At 51.1% G+C, this 11,629-nt stretch overlaps 2 protein-coding genes across 3 annotated transcripts; both read left to right on the top strand.

The window, feature by feature from the left end:
- Nucleotides 1-491: 491 nt before the first annotated feature.
- On the top strand, nucleotides 492-7,127 carry LOC147191288 (MOB kinase activator 1B). The gene is made up of 6 exons (XM_086134744.1): nucleotides 492-841; nucleotides 2,164-2,330; nucleotides 3,129-3,222; nucleotides 3,331-3,464; nucleotides 4,507-4,670; nucleotides 4,977-7,127. Exons 1-6 carry the CDS (start codon nucleotides 828-830, stop codon nucleotides 5,052-5,054), a joined length of 651 nt encoding a protein of 216 aa, XP_085990870.1. The 5' UTR covers nucleotides 492-827; the 3' UTR covers nucleotides 5,055-7,127.
- Nucleotides 7,128-7,510: 383 nt separating this feature from the next.
- Nucleotides 7,511-11,372, top strand: dck (deoxycytidine kinase). 2 transcript variants are annotated; one of them, XM_086134742.1, is made up of 8 exons: nucleotides 7,511-7,629; nucleotides 7,895-7,967; nucleotides 8,160-8,275; nucleotides 9,791-9,984; nucleotides 10,117-10,264; nucleotides 10,373-10,488; nucleotides 10,949-11,048; nucleotides 11,141-11,372. In XM_086134742.1, the coding sequence occupies exons 1-8, from the start codon at nucleotides 7,531-7,533 to the stop codon at nucleotides 11,165-11,167; spliced, it is 873 nt and encodes a 290-aa protein (XP_085990868.1). In that variant the 5' UTR covers nucleotides 7,511-7,530; the 3' UTR covers nucleotides 11,168-11,372. The 2 variants fall into 2 exon arrangements, with proteins under 2 accessions (XP_085990868.1, XP_085990869.1); XM_086134743.1 differs by lacking the exon at nucleotides 7,511-7,629 and having other exon boundaries at nucleotides 7,641-7,967.
- The last annotated feature ends 257 nt before the right edge of the window (nucleotides 11,373-11,629 follow it).

Genomic DNA, 11,629 nt, shown 5'->3' with positions numbered 1-11,629 from the left:
TATTTCTTTTAATTAGGACACCAATCGTCGGATGATGGCAAGAATTTTTTGGTCGAATGAACAACTCTCAGTAAACGATGCCTTTTTTGGAGAAGATTTTTATATGGCGGGTGCGAAACGATTGTAGAACGGATCGAATTCCGTTTGATGAAGTCGTCGGGACACCTCACAGAATTCAAAGATGAACAATGACGTGTTCTGAATGGGGACTTTGGTTCCCCCCAATCCCCCGGTTCCTTGACGGTGTTTAATGACATGATTATTATTGTTGTTGTTGTTGGAGTTGTCCGGGAGAAAGCTACGCTTCATTTCAGATTGCTGTATTTCATTTGACTTGTGAAAATAAAGCGGATCGGAAAATAGATGGGATCGGATTGAAGTTGCGTTTGATTCCTTCCTGGGTGAAAGACGGCGTTTCCCACTAGGTGTCAGCACAGGACAGAACTTTGTCCAAGTCAGCCTTGTGGCATCCCAAGAAGAAGTCGAGCCGTTGAGACTTGTCCGTGGGCTCGCTTTGCGTGTAACAGCAGCAGTCAGCACAATCGGTCGCGGAGAACCCGGTGCGTTTTGGTGGACCGGCTTCTCTTTTTTTTGTTTTTGATAAGCCTCCGCATCGAATTCAAGCTTCTTCTTTTGTGCGTTTGTACGAATATAACGCGCACACCCGCTGCCATCCAAAACAGAGCGAGAGGACCACGAGAAAGGCCGAGAAGTCACGACGAGGACTTGAGAGACTTGCGCAAACAGTTCTCCTCCTGCTCCTTGAGTCACGTTATTTGCTGCGCGAGAGAAACACAAAGAGAGAAGGAAACGCCGCCCGAGGAAACATGAGCTTTCTGTTGTAAGTTGTTTGGTCACCTTGAGTGTTCGTGTGTGTCCCGCCTAAGCCGCGGGGTTGTGCTTTTTACTTGGCCGACGTCTGGAGGAGAGCCGCGCTAGCCGTAGCATGTTGCGGGCCAAGGCTAGTTCCCGGACGAACGAGCGACTCGCCAATGGAGACGTCGTCTTCTTGGACATGTCATCTGCGAGTCGTAGTGAACAATGTCATTTTATTTGCGAGGGCCACAGAGGGAGACGTTGAGGCGGCTGTATTGTAACCTTCTACGGAAGTCGCGTCACTTTGCTTTGATTAAGTTTCCGTGTGAATGCAAAGGTGCTCGGAGAATTCCACGGAGGGCCTCTTTCTAGCTTTCTCTCCTGAAACATGCCCGTCATTGTTGTGTGGAGTCGAATGTGTCACAAATGTGACAAGTGTGTGCTGCATTGGCCCACGTAAGGGGAAGGGCTTGACTGAAAAGACAACTCGCATAGTTTATTACTCCGTGGAGTTGGAGTTCTTTTTAAAAGGCCCCGCCACTAGTGGTTCGACTTTGGAGACGTCCAAGAACCTAAGGCAGGCTCCAACGTGAAGTAAGTCCTATGCGGCACGAGCCAAGATATGGCAGTGGCCTGCCTGGATTTAAAACGACCCCTGATGATAGCCATCCCCTGTGGATGTGTGATCACGGTAGCCGCTTCAAAAATAGATCCATGCGTTTCACCTGCTAGTTTAGAAAACAGTACTTGAGGAGTGATAGGGAGGTCTGCTTGTGGATGAAAGAGTGAAGCGTGTCGTCTCAGCCGCCAAAACGTACGTGAGGATGTACCGCGCGATGCGGACGAGCAAATGCTATTCATCAATCATATTTGCGCCGGACGGGCCGGCGCGCGTGAACTTGGGGTAGCCCCGGGCCACCGTCAATGTCGGAGCCTTGATGGCGACTTCTGATTTGAGCCAACAATTGGAAGTACTGAACCTGGGAATTGAAGAGTTTTGGTCGAAGCGCTGCGTGCCACGTTGAGCGTCCTTTCCTGCCGTGCTGATGGATTGCTGTTGTTGAATGGGAGGCCGCGGGAGAAACGAGCACTGCAAAGCACCTCATTAGCGCCACAGAGACGCTCTGTTCTGCGCCGCTTTGCTCGGCCGGACGTGTCCGTTCAACTCCCTTTGTCTGCACTTTTATGAAACGTTGATGAAGACGTATCGTTCGGGCCTTAGAATGCAATCTTGTTTTTTTTTTCCCCCCTCTTGATGGATTTGAACAAAATGTACCAACAAATAAATATCAACGATTGAATCAATTTGGCGGCTTCAGCTCTTTCTCTCTCTCTCCCCCCTCACAGCGGAAATCGCTCGTCCAAGACGTTCAAGCCCAAGAAAAACATCCCAGAGGGCTCGCACCAGTACGAGCTGTTGAAACATGCCGAGGCCACGCTGGGGAGCGGCAACCTGCGCATGGCCGTCATGTTGCCCGAGGGCGAGGACCTCAACGAGTGGGTTGCGGTCAACAGTAAGCGCCAAACTCCACCTTTCAAACACTTTGCATGCTTGCGGCTTTTGCGGCGAGCCTGATGTTGAAATAGAATTCCTTCCATTGGGGCCAAAAGACTCCCGCGATTCCAAACAGCGTCGTGTTTTAGTTGATCTCGGTAACAACATTGACAACACGAATGACTCCCCCGCGAAGAGTGACTTTCGGCACTCCCGCCAAGATCGCAAGCCTTCCTTCTGGGAAAAGACACGCTGACGAACGATTATGGTGGCTCTTTGTCTTGCCGCCATTTTAATCACGATCCGTTGAGCTCTGTTTTTTTTTTTTTTTAAGCAGGTTAAATTAGCGCTAGATTTCGGCTTGGCGTTGCATTGACGCGTGTGCGCACTGGCGTTGATGCAAATGAGCGCTCTAAGGATTCATACCGAGTGCCGTTTGGCCACTTGGATTTCCTCCAAGTTCCTTGGAGTTTAGGTCATGACAAGTTTCCACCCGACAGCTGTCCGAGTTCCAAGTCGGCATTAGGCGATCTGATTCGAATCATTTTCACGGTATGGAAAGTTGTGTATACCCGAAAGACACCAATTGCTCAATCGCGCCCCTCTTTTGTCAAAGGCCAAGTGGCCTGCATTTTTTCGCTTTGAGGCACCCTGACTGGGCAGCGAGCCTTCAGTCAAGCATCCGGCGTGATTCAAATGCTTTTCAGCGTATTCCACAATGGCTTGGTGACGTCTGTCGGGGCAATTTTGGTCCAAGTGTATTCAAAGGTGCAGGTGAAAGTCCCATTTCTTTCTTGGGGGGGGGGTGGCATTGCAGCCGTGGACTTCTTCAACCAGATCAACATGCTGTACGGAACCATCACGGACTTCTGCACGGAGGAGAGTTGTCCCGTCATGTCCGCCGGTCCAAAGTGAGTCCGAGGCCAAACGCCGGCGCCGCACCGAAAGGCCGAGGCTTCGGTCGACGGCCTTCGGGCTTTTCGGCACCGCGTCGACGCCGTCGCTCTTTTTTTACGCAGGTACGAGTATCACTGGGCGGACGGCACCAACATTAAGAAGCCCATCAAGTGCTCCGCCCCCAAGTACATCGATTACTTGATGACCTGGGTGCAAGACCAGCTGGACGACGAGACGCTTTTCCCCTCCAAGATCGGTACGTCTCCGGTAAGGCCGCGGCCGCCTTCCGGGGCGCCCCCCCCCCCCCCGGAGGAGAAATCGCTCAAGGACGTGCCCGACACTTCAGGATCACCTTTTTGCGCACTGGTGCCTTTTCTGAGCGCGAGAGGCGTGAATCGGTCTTGAAACGCTCCCCATCGTCTCCGAGCGCGCCTCGCCTTGCGCCGGAACGACTCCCGACAGCGACCCGCCGAGGCTCGTTGGCTCGGCCGCAGGCCCGGCCGAGCCGGACGGCGGCCACGTCCAAACAAAAGCGTCCTCTCTCATGCCAGTTTTATGCCGCCGTGTTTACCAGCGAATCCGAAGGTGACGAGAAGGCGGCGTTCCGATGTCGCAACACTTTTGGAACAGGCTGCGATCGCTTGACACATGCTTGGCACGAGCGCGGGATGGGATGCGCGTGAGTCACGAGCGCTCGCGCTTCTTCAACAGCTCCGCCGGGAGCCATTTCTGCTCTCGCCTCCATTTGATCTTTTCATCCTAGCCGGGAAAAAGCATTCTGCGGTATCATGGCCGGGGATCTGTTGGCTGCAGTCACGGTTATCCCTCCGTTAGCAAACGTGTCGCCGCTTCCTTTTTCGAGCCCTTCCGCAGCCCGCGTCGGCAACAAGTTGGAAATGCACGCCTGTTGGCCGCCGTCGGGTCGGGCGGCGGCGATTCGTCCAACAACGCAAACTCGGGTACGGAGAACAGACGGCGAGTTGCGCGACAGGAGCCGAGCGGCTCGACGCGCTAATTTGCCGTCGCTCGCCGGGCAAGGGTCACCGATGCGGGAAGAGCGCGCGAGGACGGCGACCCGAAGCGGCCGACGCCACCCGCCCGCACTTTATTGCGTCGCGTCAGACAGAATCCATTTTCACCCGCTGGTGTGATCGGCAGAACACTCGATTGTGAAAGGCTCGCGGCCCCGCCGCCATGTACCGGCAAACCGATCGCCGCGTTCCGTCGGCAAGCAAGTCAGGCCGTCGTGCGGCGGCGCCCACGTTACATAACGGCCGTTGTGTTCCCCCCCCCTCAAGGCGTCCCGTTCAAGCGGAACTTCATGTCGGTGGCCAAGACCATCCTGAAGCGTCTGTTCCGCGTCTACGCGCACATCTACCACCAGCACTTTGACTCGGTCATGCAGCTGCAGGAGGAGGCCCACCTCAACACGTCCTTCAAGCACTTCATCTTCTTTGTGCAGGTGGAAAAAGATGCACGGAGCTCGTCCGGCTCGCTCGTGTGGCGCTGGCTGTGGCTTTCTGTCTTGTGTGTCTCGACTGTCTCCGACTGCGTGTTTCTCGGCGGCATCTCTCCTGCCCCCGCGTCGGCCTCTCCGTCGCTCTCCCCGCGTTGCTGTTTTGCTGTCGGTCTGCCAGTCTCTTTTTGTCACCGTCGCCCTCTCGCTCCGTTTGTCAAGTCTTTCTCTCTCTGCCCCCCCCCCCCTCCCCGTCTCCATTCGGGCACCTCTGTGTCTCTGCTGACGCGTTGTCACGTCTTGTCTCGTCAGGAGTTCAACTTGATCGACAGGAAAGAGTTGGCGCCGCTTCAGGAGCTGATCGAGAAGCTGACCACTAAGGACAGATAAACGCCACGGTGCTTTTTTTTCCTTTTCGGCGATCTTCTAGTTTTTGCACAGAAATACCCTCTCCCTCCGCCTCTCCCCACAACGCCCTCAACTCTTCCTCGGCCGTTCGTATGCAGTATCGACTCTATTTCCATTTGGGGAATTGTTTTTAAAAGAGGCCCGGCCGGGATGTCCCGATGGGTTTTAAACGCACTGGGACTCGAGCTTATCAGGAGAGTGGGGTCAAGGTGCGACACTCCTCCCTCCGCTTCGTGTGACACTTGTTGGCTTACGCTGTACAAAAATAGTGCCGAGACGTCATCCCGGAAGCCGTTCCGAGAGCAGAAATTATTCCCGCCAGCGGTAAAAGCATCCCAAGTGCCTGGCCCGGCACCTGCGGCGAGAACCGTACCGAGGTCGCGATTGACCTCGATCGTCACGCCAAATCATGGCCGGTCGCCGGATAGAATGAGTTCAAAATATTTGTCACGAGCCATTTTCACGGCTGCGTCGGAGGCATTAACGTGAGAGCTGGCATTGATTCGCCTGTGCCTTTTCGGACAGAACTTGAGCAGATCGAAACGCGAGCAGTTCCGGCTCACCCCGTGGCGAGAATGACACGCATGCTTCCCGATGTCGCCTCTGTTGCGGCTTTGGATCGACAGTCTGACCAAATTATCGCTTGAAAATTTTGCCATTCTAGTGGGAGGGGACAAACGATGACCCGTAAAATTCACTGTACCTCCCGGAGCGGAAAATGACCGCAACTTTGAACCGTTCTCCCCACCCTCTTGCCTGAATGTCTAGTCTGCTTTGTCACACGACCGAGCACCTTTTTTCCTTCCCCGAAACTGAATGTCCGCCCGCTCGGCTCATGAGGCTCGACTGAGATATTTGCTATGTTATTGTGCATGCACATCTCCCCGCTCTCAAAAGTCTCCTTTACTATGCAATAAGAATTGAGACGTTCAAATAAACAAAAACGACCTTGGAATCCGTCGTCGCGTTCTCGCCGGATATTTGTCGCTTCTCACTCAGACATTCGAGTTTTGAAAAGTACGGCTTTGCTTTCGTTTTGTGCTCGTGTTGCCTTTTTTCGCGAGTCGGTCACTGTTTACCAGACTACAAGGCACAAGATGTAAATAATGATGCCTACCAAGGAGTATTCCAAAAAGACAAAAGGACACAACAAGAAATAAGGTGAAAAAAACCGTGAATTGTTGCACTGTCATTTTTTTTTGACAGTCATTTGAGGGAAAACCATTCCTGCCACAGTAGCCATTTCTAAGGATAAATGTGTACTATTGCGAGGAGAACGGTCATCTTTACGGTACAAAAGCATAATATTAAGCATAAATGTTCTGCGGTGTTACGCTAAATTCATCAAATTCTTGAGGATGTCACCTGACGATTGTTACTTGATACTGTTTTTTGTTTTTTTTTCTCAGATGAACCCCCTCTCCCTCAACCAACTTTTTTTGGTTGTTTCCAATACTGCAGTACTCGGACGTAATACTGCTAACAGCACCACTGCATCGTAGTTGGACCCGCTAAGAATTGCAATATATCAGTGTGACATTCGACCCCCCCCGACTTTGTTAGTATAATACCGGTAAGTGTACTGCGAAAAACGAACTCCCTTTTCATTTGCCTCACGGAATATTTCGAAGTATTCTTGTGTTTTTGAACACAGAATGACGTCTTATTTCTTGGCATTTGCCCTCTTATTTCTTTACTGTCTAATATTCCTTCGTAGTTCAATCGTTCTCTTAAAATAAGCACGGAGTTGTTTTTTAGCGGCAGTTTCTCATCCCTCAGTTTGCCTATTCAAAAGGTGTTTGCTTGCTTTCGTTGTTGTTTTATGAGCTCATGATTCCGAACGTGTTGACTCGTTTTCAAGTTTCTCATCTCAAGAAGCATCTCCCGGTCTGGCCTGTTGCTGCGTCGTTAATCATCCATCCTCTTGTCTTTCTTGGCTCTCTTCTTTAAGGAACTGTTTGTAGGCTACGTAACAGCTCGGTAAAGATATTCCAATGCTGCTGAAACGAGTTCTGCTGTTTACAAGGCAAATAAAGGTGGCGATGAATCTTTGCATTTTTGAAATGGTTTTATTTACCTTCATTTGTGTTGTGGGAAACGTTGGCCAAGTCGATGATGCAGTTGCTGCGGAAGTGACGACGTTCGAAAACATACACGCCAATGTGCGTGACTCTTACACGTCATCTATTAGAAGAATAATACATTTATAAGCGCCTTTCAAAACACTCAAGGACACTTTACAATCAAGAACAAAAACAATAAAATCACAGATAAAATTATAACAACACCCGAATGCCAGCCCAGCGAGCATATATATATATATATATATATATATTTTTTTTATCGAAGACCATTTGATAATTTACAATGTTGCCGGAAACGACGATCCACCGTTCCAACCTTTGCCTCTGATTGGCTAGTACTGCTGCTTCCTGGGCGGAAGCGATGACGCCCAAAGATGTTGTTTGGGAGGTGGCATTTTTCTCGCATCCGGTATCTCCTTGATAATTCTCACGTTATATTCTCGAACAATTACGCCAACTTTCTGCAGAGAAACGTAAGGAAAATGTTGCAGTATATCATGATGTAAATGACAAAAAGACAACCGAAAAGTACTTTGGCTTGTTTTCGCTCGCCGTTGACACGCTTCCCGCGACATGCCCAGTGATAATCGAGGTATCACTTCCGGGTTGCAGATGCCGCTGTTGCCCGCCAAACTTTGATAAACGCGCCCGCCGCTTGTCATTCTCTTCCCTCGGATGTCGCGCCGATAGATTTTAACGTCATCAATTGCCAACAACAACATGTCTTTAACCCCCAAGAGGCCGCGCTCCGATTTCACGAACGACTCCATGGAGAAGAGGATAAAGCGGATTTCCATCGAGGGGAACATCGGTGGGTGCATTTCAAATGAGCGAATGCGTTGTGTTGTTCACGAAGACTTCTAATAATAGTTTCGTCGTAAATGGCGCCAAGCTCCTCTTCGTGAAGCTAAGACACGGGCTACCACACCGAGAAGCTAATGTAGCTAATGCGTGTTTGCAAACTAGTGACTTGGTTTTTCTTTTTCCTTTGTGATGGGGGCAGCGGCGGGAAAGTCGACCTTGGTCCGCCTTCTGGAGCAAGAGTGCGCCGACTGGGAGGTAGTACCCGAGCCCATCGCCAGGTGGTGCAGCGTGCAAACAAGCGGCGGTGACTTTGAGGTACAGTATTCCCCCTTATAGTCGCGACTCGCCGATTCACCCATCTGCTATTTCTTATGTATCTATATGCTGTTATTCTCCGACACAACACATAGACGAACAACCATCCGCGCTCTAGGGACAATTTAGAGTGTTCCATTAACCTGCCACACGTGTTTTTGGAATCTGGGAGGACACCGGAGTACCCGGAGAAAACCCAAACAGGCACGGGGAGAACATGCAAACCCATATATGTACACACACACACACACACACACACACACGTGTGCATGTGTGCTGGAGTCAGTTGAAGAGCTTCTTTTCGAAAAAAGTTTTGTTCGAAAGTCCTTTTGTGGCTTCTGCAAAGCTTTTAGGTGGCGTCAAATACAAGGCCCCTGGGGAACTTTGTACAGTGTCCCCTTTGGGAGGCCTCCATTCCAGACCCACTTGAAATGGATGATCATCTCTGCTATCGAGAGACCTTCATTTAAAAATAGGTTTACTACTTTCCCACATTTCTGAGACATTTAGAGACGCTCTTCGAATTGGCCTGTCGACTAAGCTCACACTACGTTTGGCCTCCAGGATCGCGTTACTACTCAGAGTGTAGGTGAAAGCAAAGGGAATTTAGGATGAAAAAGTTGAGCACACAAATGTTCAAACGCACCATAAAATGTCCCTGCCGCATAGCGCTACCTTTAGGCGAATTTCAGCTTAACGGACACGCCGAATCTGACGTGGAATTCCACGAACAGAAAACAGGCCGAAGAATCCAGAGACTCTTGCTGTGTTTGTTTGCCATACCCGTGGGTCATTTTGGATCACGGAGTCGCTCTTCCGATCCAACTTTGGCGCGGCCGCGGATATGTCATGAAACGGACATGGATATGCCGTCCATCTGGGCCCGAGCATAACTGGGAGCGTCTTCATCCGTATTTAGAGTGCAGCTGCCGTCTGTCCACACGGGCACCTTTGCTCACAAACCCCATTCAACCTTCCGATTGCAATCGCCAGATGAGCTTCACTCAAAGCAGACACGCTTGCTCATATTTTTGCGTATCGTTGAAATAAATAATGCCACTTTGTGTTAATTATTTGAGCAGACCGCATTTCCTTGCGCCGGAAACGTCGGAAAGCCCTTTAACCGATGCCACGTCTGCTCTGCTGGCATCACGTTTTTGGAACAACGTCTGCCATGGCGCACGCTGTTGTTGGGATGACTTCATCAATAAATATTCAAATAAATGCAGCAGCAAATATACAATTCATTTGTAAATGAATGCAGATGCCATTGCAAATTGTTAACATCAACATGTCATTTATAGTTACCGTCTCTCTCTCTCGAGCCGCATAAAACGGAGCATGACTCGTGAAAAGCATTGATACGAATGTATTCGTGAGAATGATTCAAAATACCTTGAATTTGTAAGTACCGAAAAACCCAATTCGGTGCCGGCCGTCTCGGAAAAGCCGATCATTTTGAGGTCGTAAAAAAGCGCCGCATCCCAAAACACGAGCGGTGGCCTCGCCCGGCAGGAGCTGACGTCGTCGCAGCGTAGCGGCGGCAACGTGCTGAAGATGATGTACGACGAGCCCGAGCGTTGGGCCTACACCTTCCAGAGCTACGCCTGCATCAGCCGCGTGCGCGCCCAGATCCGCTCGGCCGACGGGAAGCTGCGGGAGGCCGACGACCCCGTGCGGTTCTTTGAGCGCTCCATCTACAGCGACAGGTATGACGCGGCGGCCGCCGAGCTCAAGTTGAACCCGGGCCGCGACCGAAGCTCCGAACCGCTCGGGTCATTCCATTCCGATAGGATCGGCATCCTTGATTTGTTTCGAACGTGCTCAACGCCGCCCCTCAGGTACATCTTCGCCGCCAACCTCTACGAGAACGAGTGCCTGAACGACGCGGAGTGGTCCATCTATCAGGACTGGCACGGCTGGCTGCACGGCCAGTTCAGCCGGCACATCCGGCTGGACGGCATCATCTACCTGAGGGTCCCCCCGCAGGTACGCGGCCAATGGCCCCGAGCCCCTTTTCCCGCTTTGCTTTCAGAATGGGAATCACGCACGAGTCACTTTTTTTCCTCCCTTCACTCCCCACCCCGGCGCGTGTAGAAGTGCTTGGAGAGGCTGCACCTGCGCGGCCGCGAGGAAGAGCGGGAAATCCCTCTGGAGTATCTGGAGAAGCTCCACGTCAAGCACGAGAGCTGGCTGCAGCACAAGACCATGACGTGAGACCTCGCGTCGTGCGCCCGCGCGCCGCCGCCGCTTCTCGTCAGGCGCGTTGACACGAGGGGGCCCGAGCTCGCCTCGTGCGCTCCCGTTTGCCTCTGCCGGAGAAAGGCCGCCTTTCAGCGAGGAAGCCCGAGGGAGGATGGGAGAGATCCCGTCTGACTGCCATCCGCCTGTGCGGCTCTCGTACTGGCTACGCGCGTCTGTGCCCGCGGTCTGGATGTGTGCGGATGTACATATGTGTCTAGCGTTTGTGCGTGTGCGTGTCTACTTTTAGGTTGAGGTATTTTCCCCAAACTGCCAGCGCAACCGTACGTTTCCATTTTCAGTCAAACATTTGGACACACTTTTTGTGTGTTTTTGAAGGAGCAACCGTGTTCAAAGCTTTGACCGGTAGCATGTAAGCGATGTCGTCGCGTGTCCGTCCAAACCGTCTCTCTCGCCCTTCCGATTGCACAGGATGGACTTTGAGTATCTGGCCGACTTGCCGGTGCTGACGCTCGACGCCACGGAAGATTTCAAAGGCAACGAGAGCAAGAGTGCCGACATGATGGAGAAAGTAAGAGCGAGTGATGGGACGATCACGCTCTGTCACATTCGCGTGTGCGCTTAGAGGATGCACTCCAACTAAAAGTCCAAACTGTGTTCCAGGTGAAAGAGTTCCTGAGTACCTTGTGAGGAACCGCAAAGGAGGCAAGAGGGGAAATCGAAAAAGTGCTGTTTTGAATGATTTTTTTATTCTGACTTTGTTTTTTTTTAATCATTGGAATGCCACTGTAGTGACATTTTTTTAACCACAGATGTCTATTTATCATCGTGCGTGTGCGTGTGCGTCTCACAGACGGAAATAACCTATGAAATAAAAGCTTCCATTTAAAATGGACTTAAATACAATCCCACCTTTCTTTACGCAGCGCTTTCACGACGGCTGAGCTGGAACGAAGCCGTTCACAGAAAATGCTCCCGATTGCTTGGAATGAACCTTTTTAAGTTGCTTAAATTGTTCATAAGCGTTACAATCGAAGTCCCGAACAATCGATTTCTTTTGACAATAGGTTCGAAACGGATATAAAAAGAGCAGTGAAGACTTTAGGGGGTCCGTTGCATTTTTTTGAATATACTGTAGTACTTTCTACAAAC

Source organism: Hippocampus guttulatus, chromosome 17, assembly GCF_054856545.1.
Source record: "Hippocampus guttulatus isolate MCC_2025c chromosome 17, RoL_Hgut_1.0, whole genome shotgun sequence".
NCBI classification, from domain to species: Eukaryota; Metazoa; Chordata; class Actinopteri; order Syngnathiformes; family Syngnathidae; genus Hippocampus; species Hippocampus guttulatus.
Note: the sequence above shows the minus strand (reverse complement) of the source record. Positions and strands in the feature narration are given on the sequence as shown.

Excerpts from the sequence above, each read along its gene's own strand:
- LOC147191288 (XM_086134744.1), top strand. Across the intron at positions 3,465-4,506 it reads GCTTTTCCCCTCCAAGATCG|GCGTCCCGTTCAAGCGGAAC; the intron begins GTACGTCTCCGG and ends CCCCCCCTCAAG. Across the intron at positions 4,671-4,976 it reads ACTTCATCTTCTTTGTGCAG|GAGTTCAACTTGATCGACAG; the intron begins GTGGAAAAAGAT and ends TTGTCTCGTCAG.
- dck (XM_086134742.1), top strand. The coding sequence starts at position 7,531 with ATGTTGTTTGGGAGGTGGCATTTTTCTCGCATCCGGTATCTCCTTGAT. Across the intron at positions 7,630-7,894 it reads CCAACTTTCTGCAGAGAAAC|AGGCCGCGCTCCGATTTCAC; the intron begins GTAAGGAAAATG and ends TTAACCCCCAAG. Across the intron at positions 11,049-11,140 it reads GTGCCGACATGATGGAGAAA|GTGAAAGAGTTCCTGAGTAC; the intron begins GTAAGAGCGAGT and ends ACTGTGTTCCAG.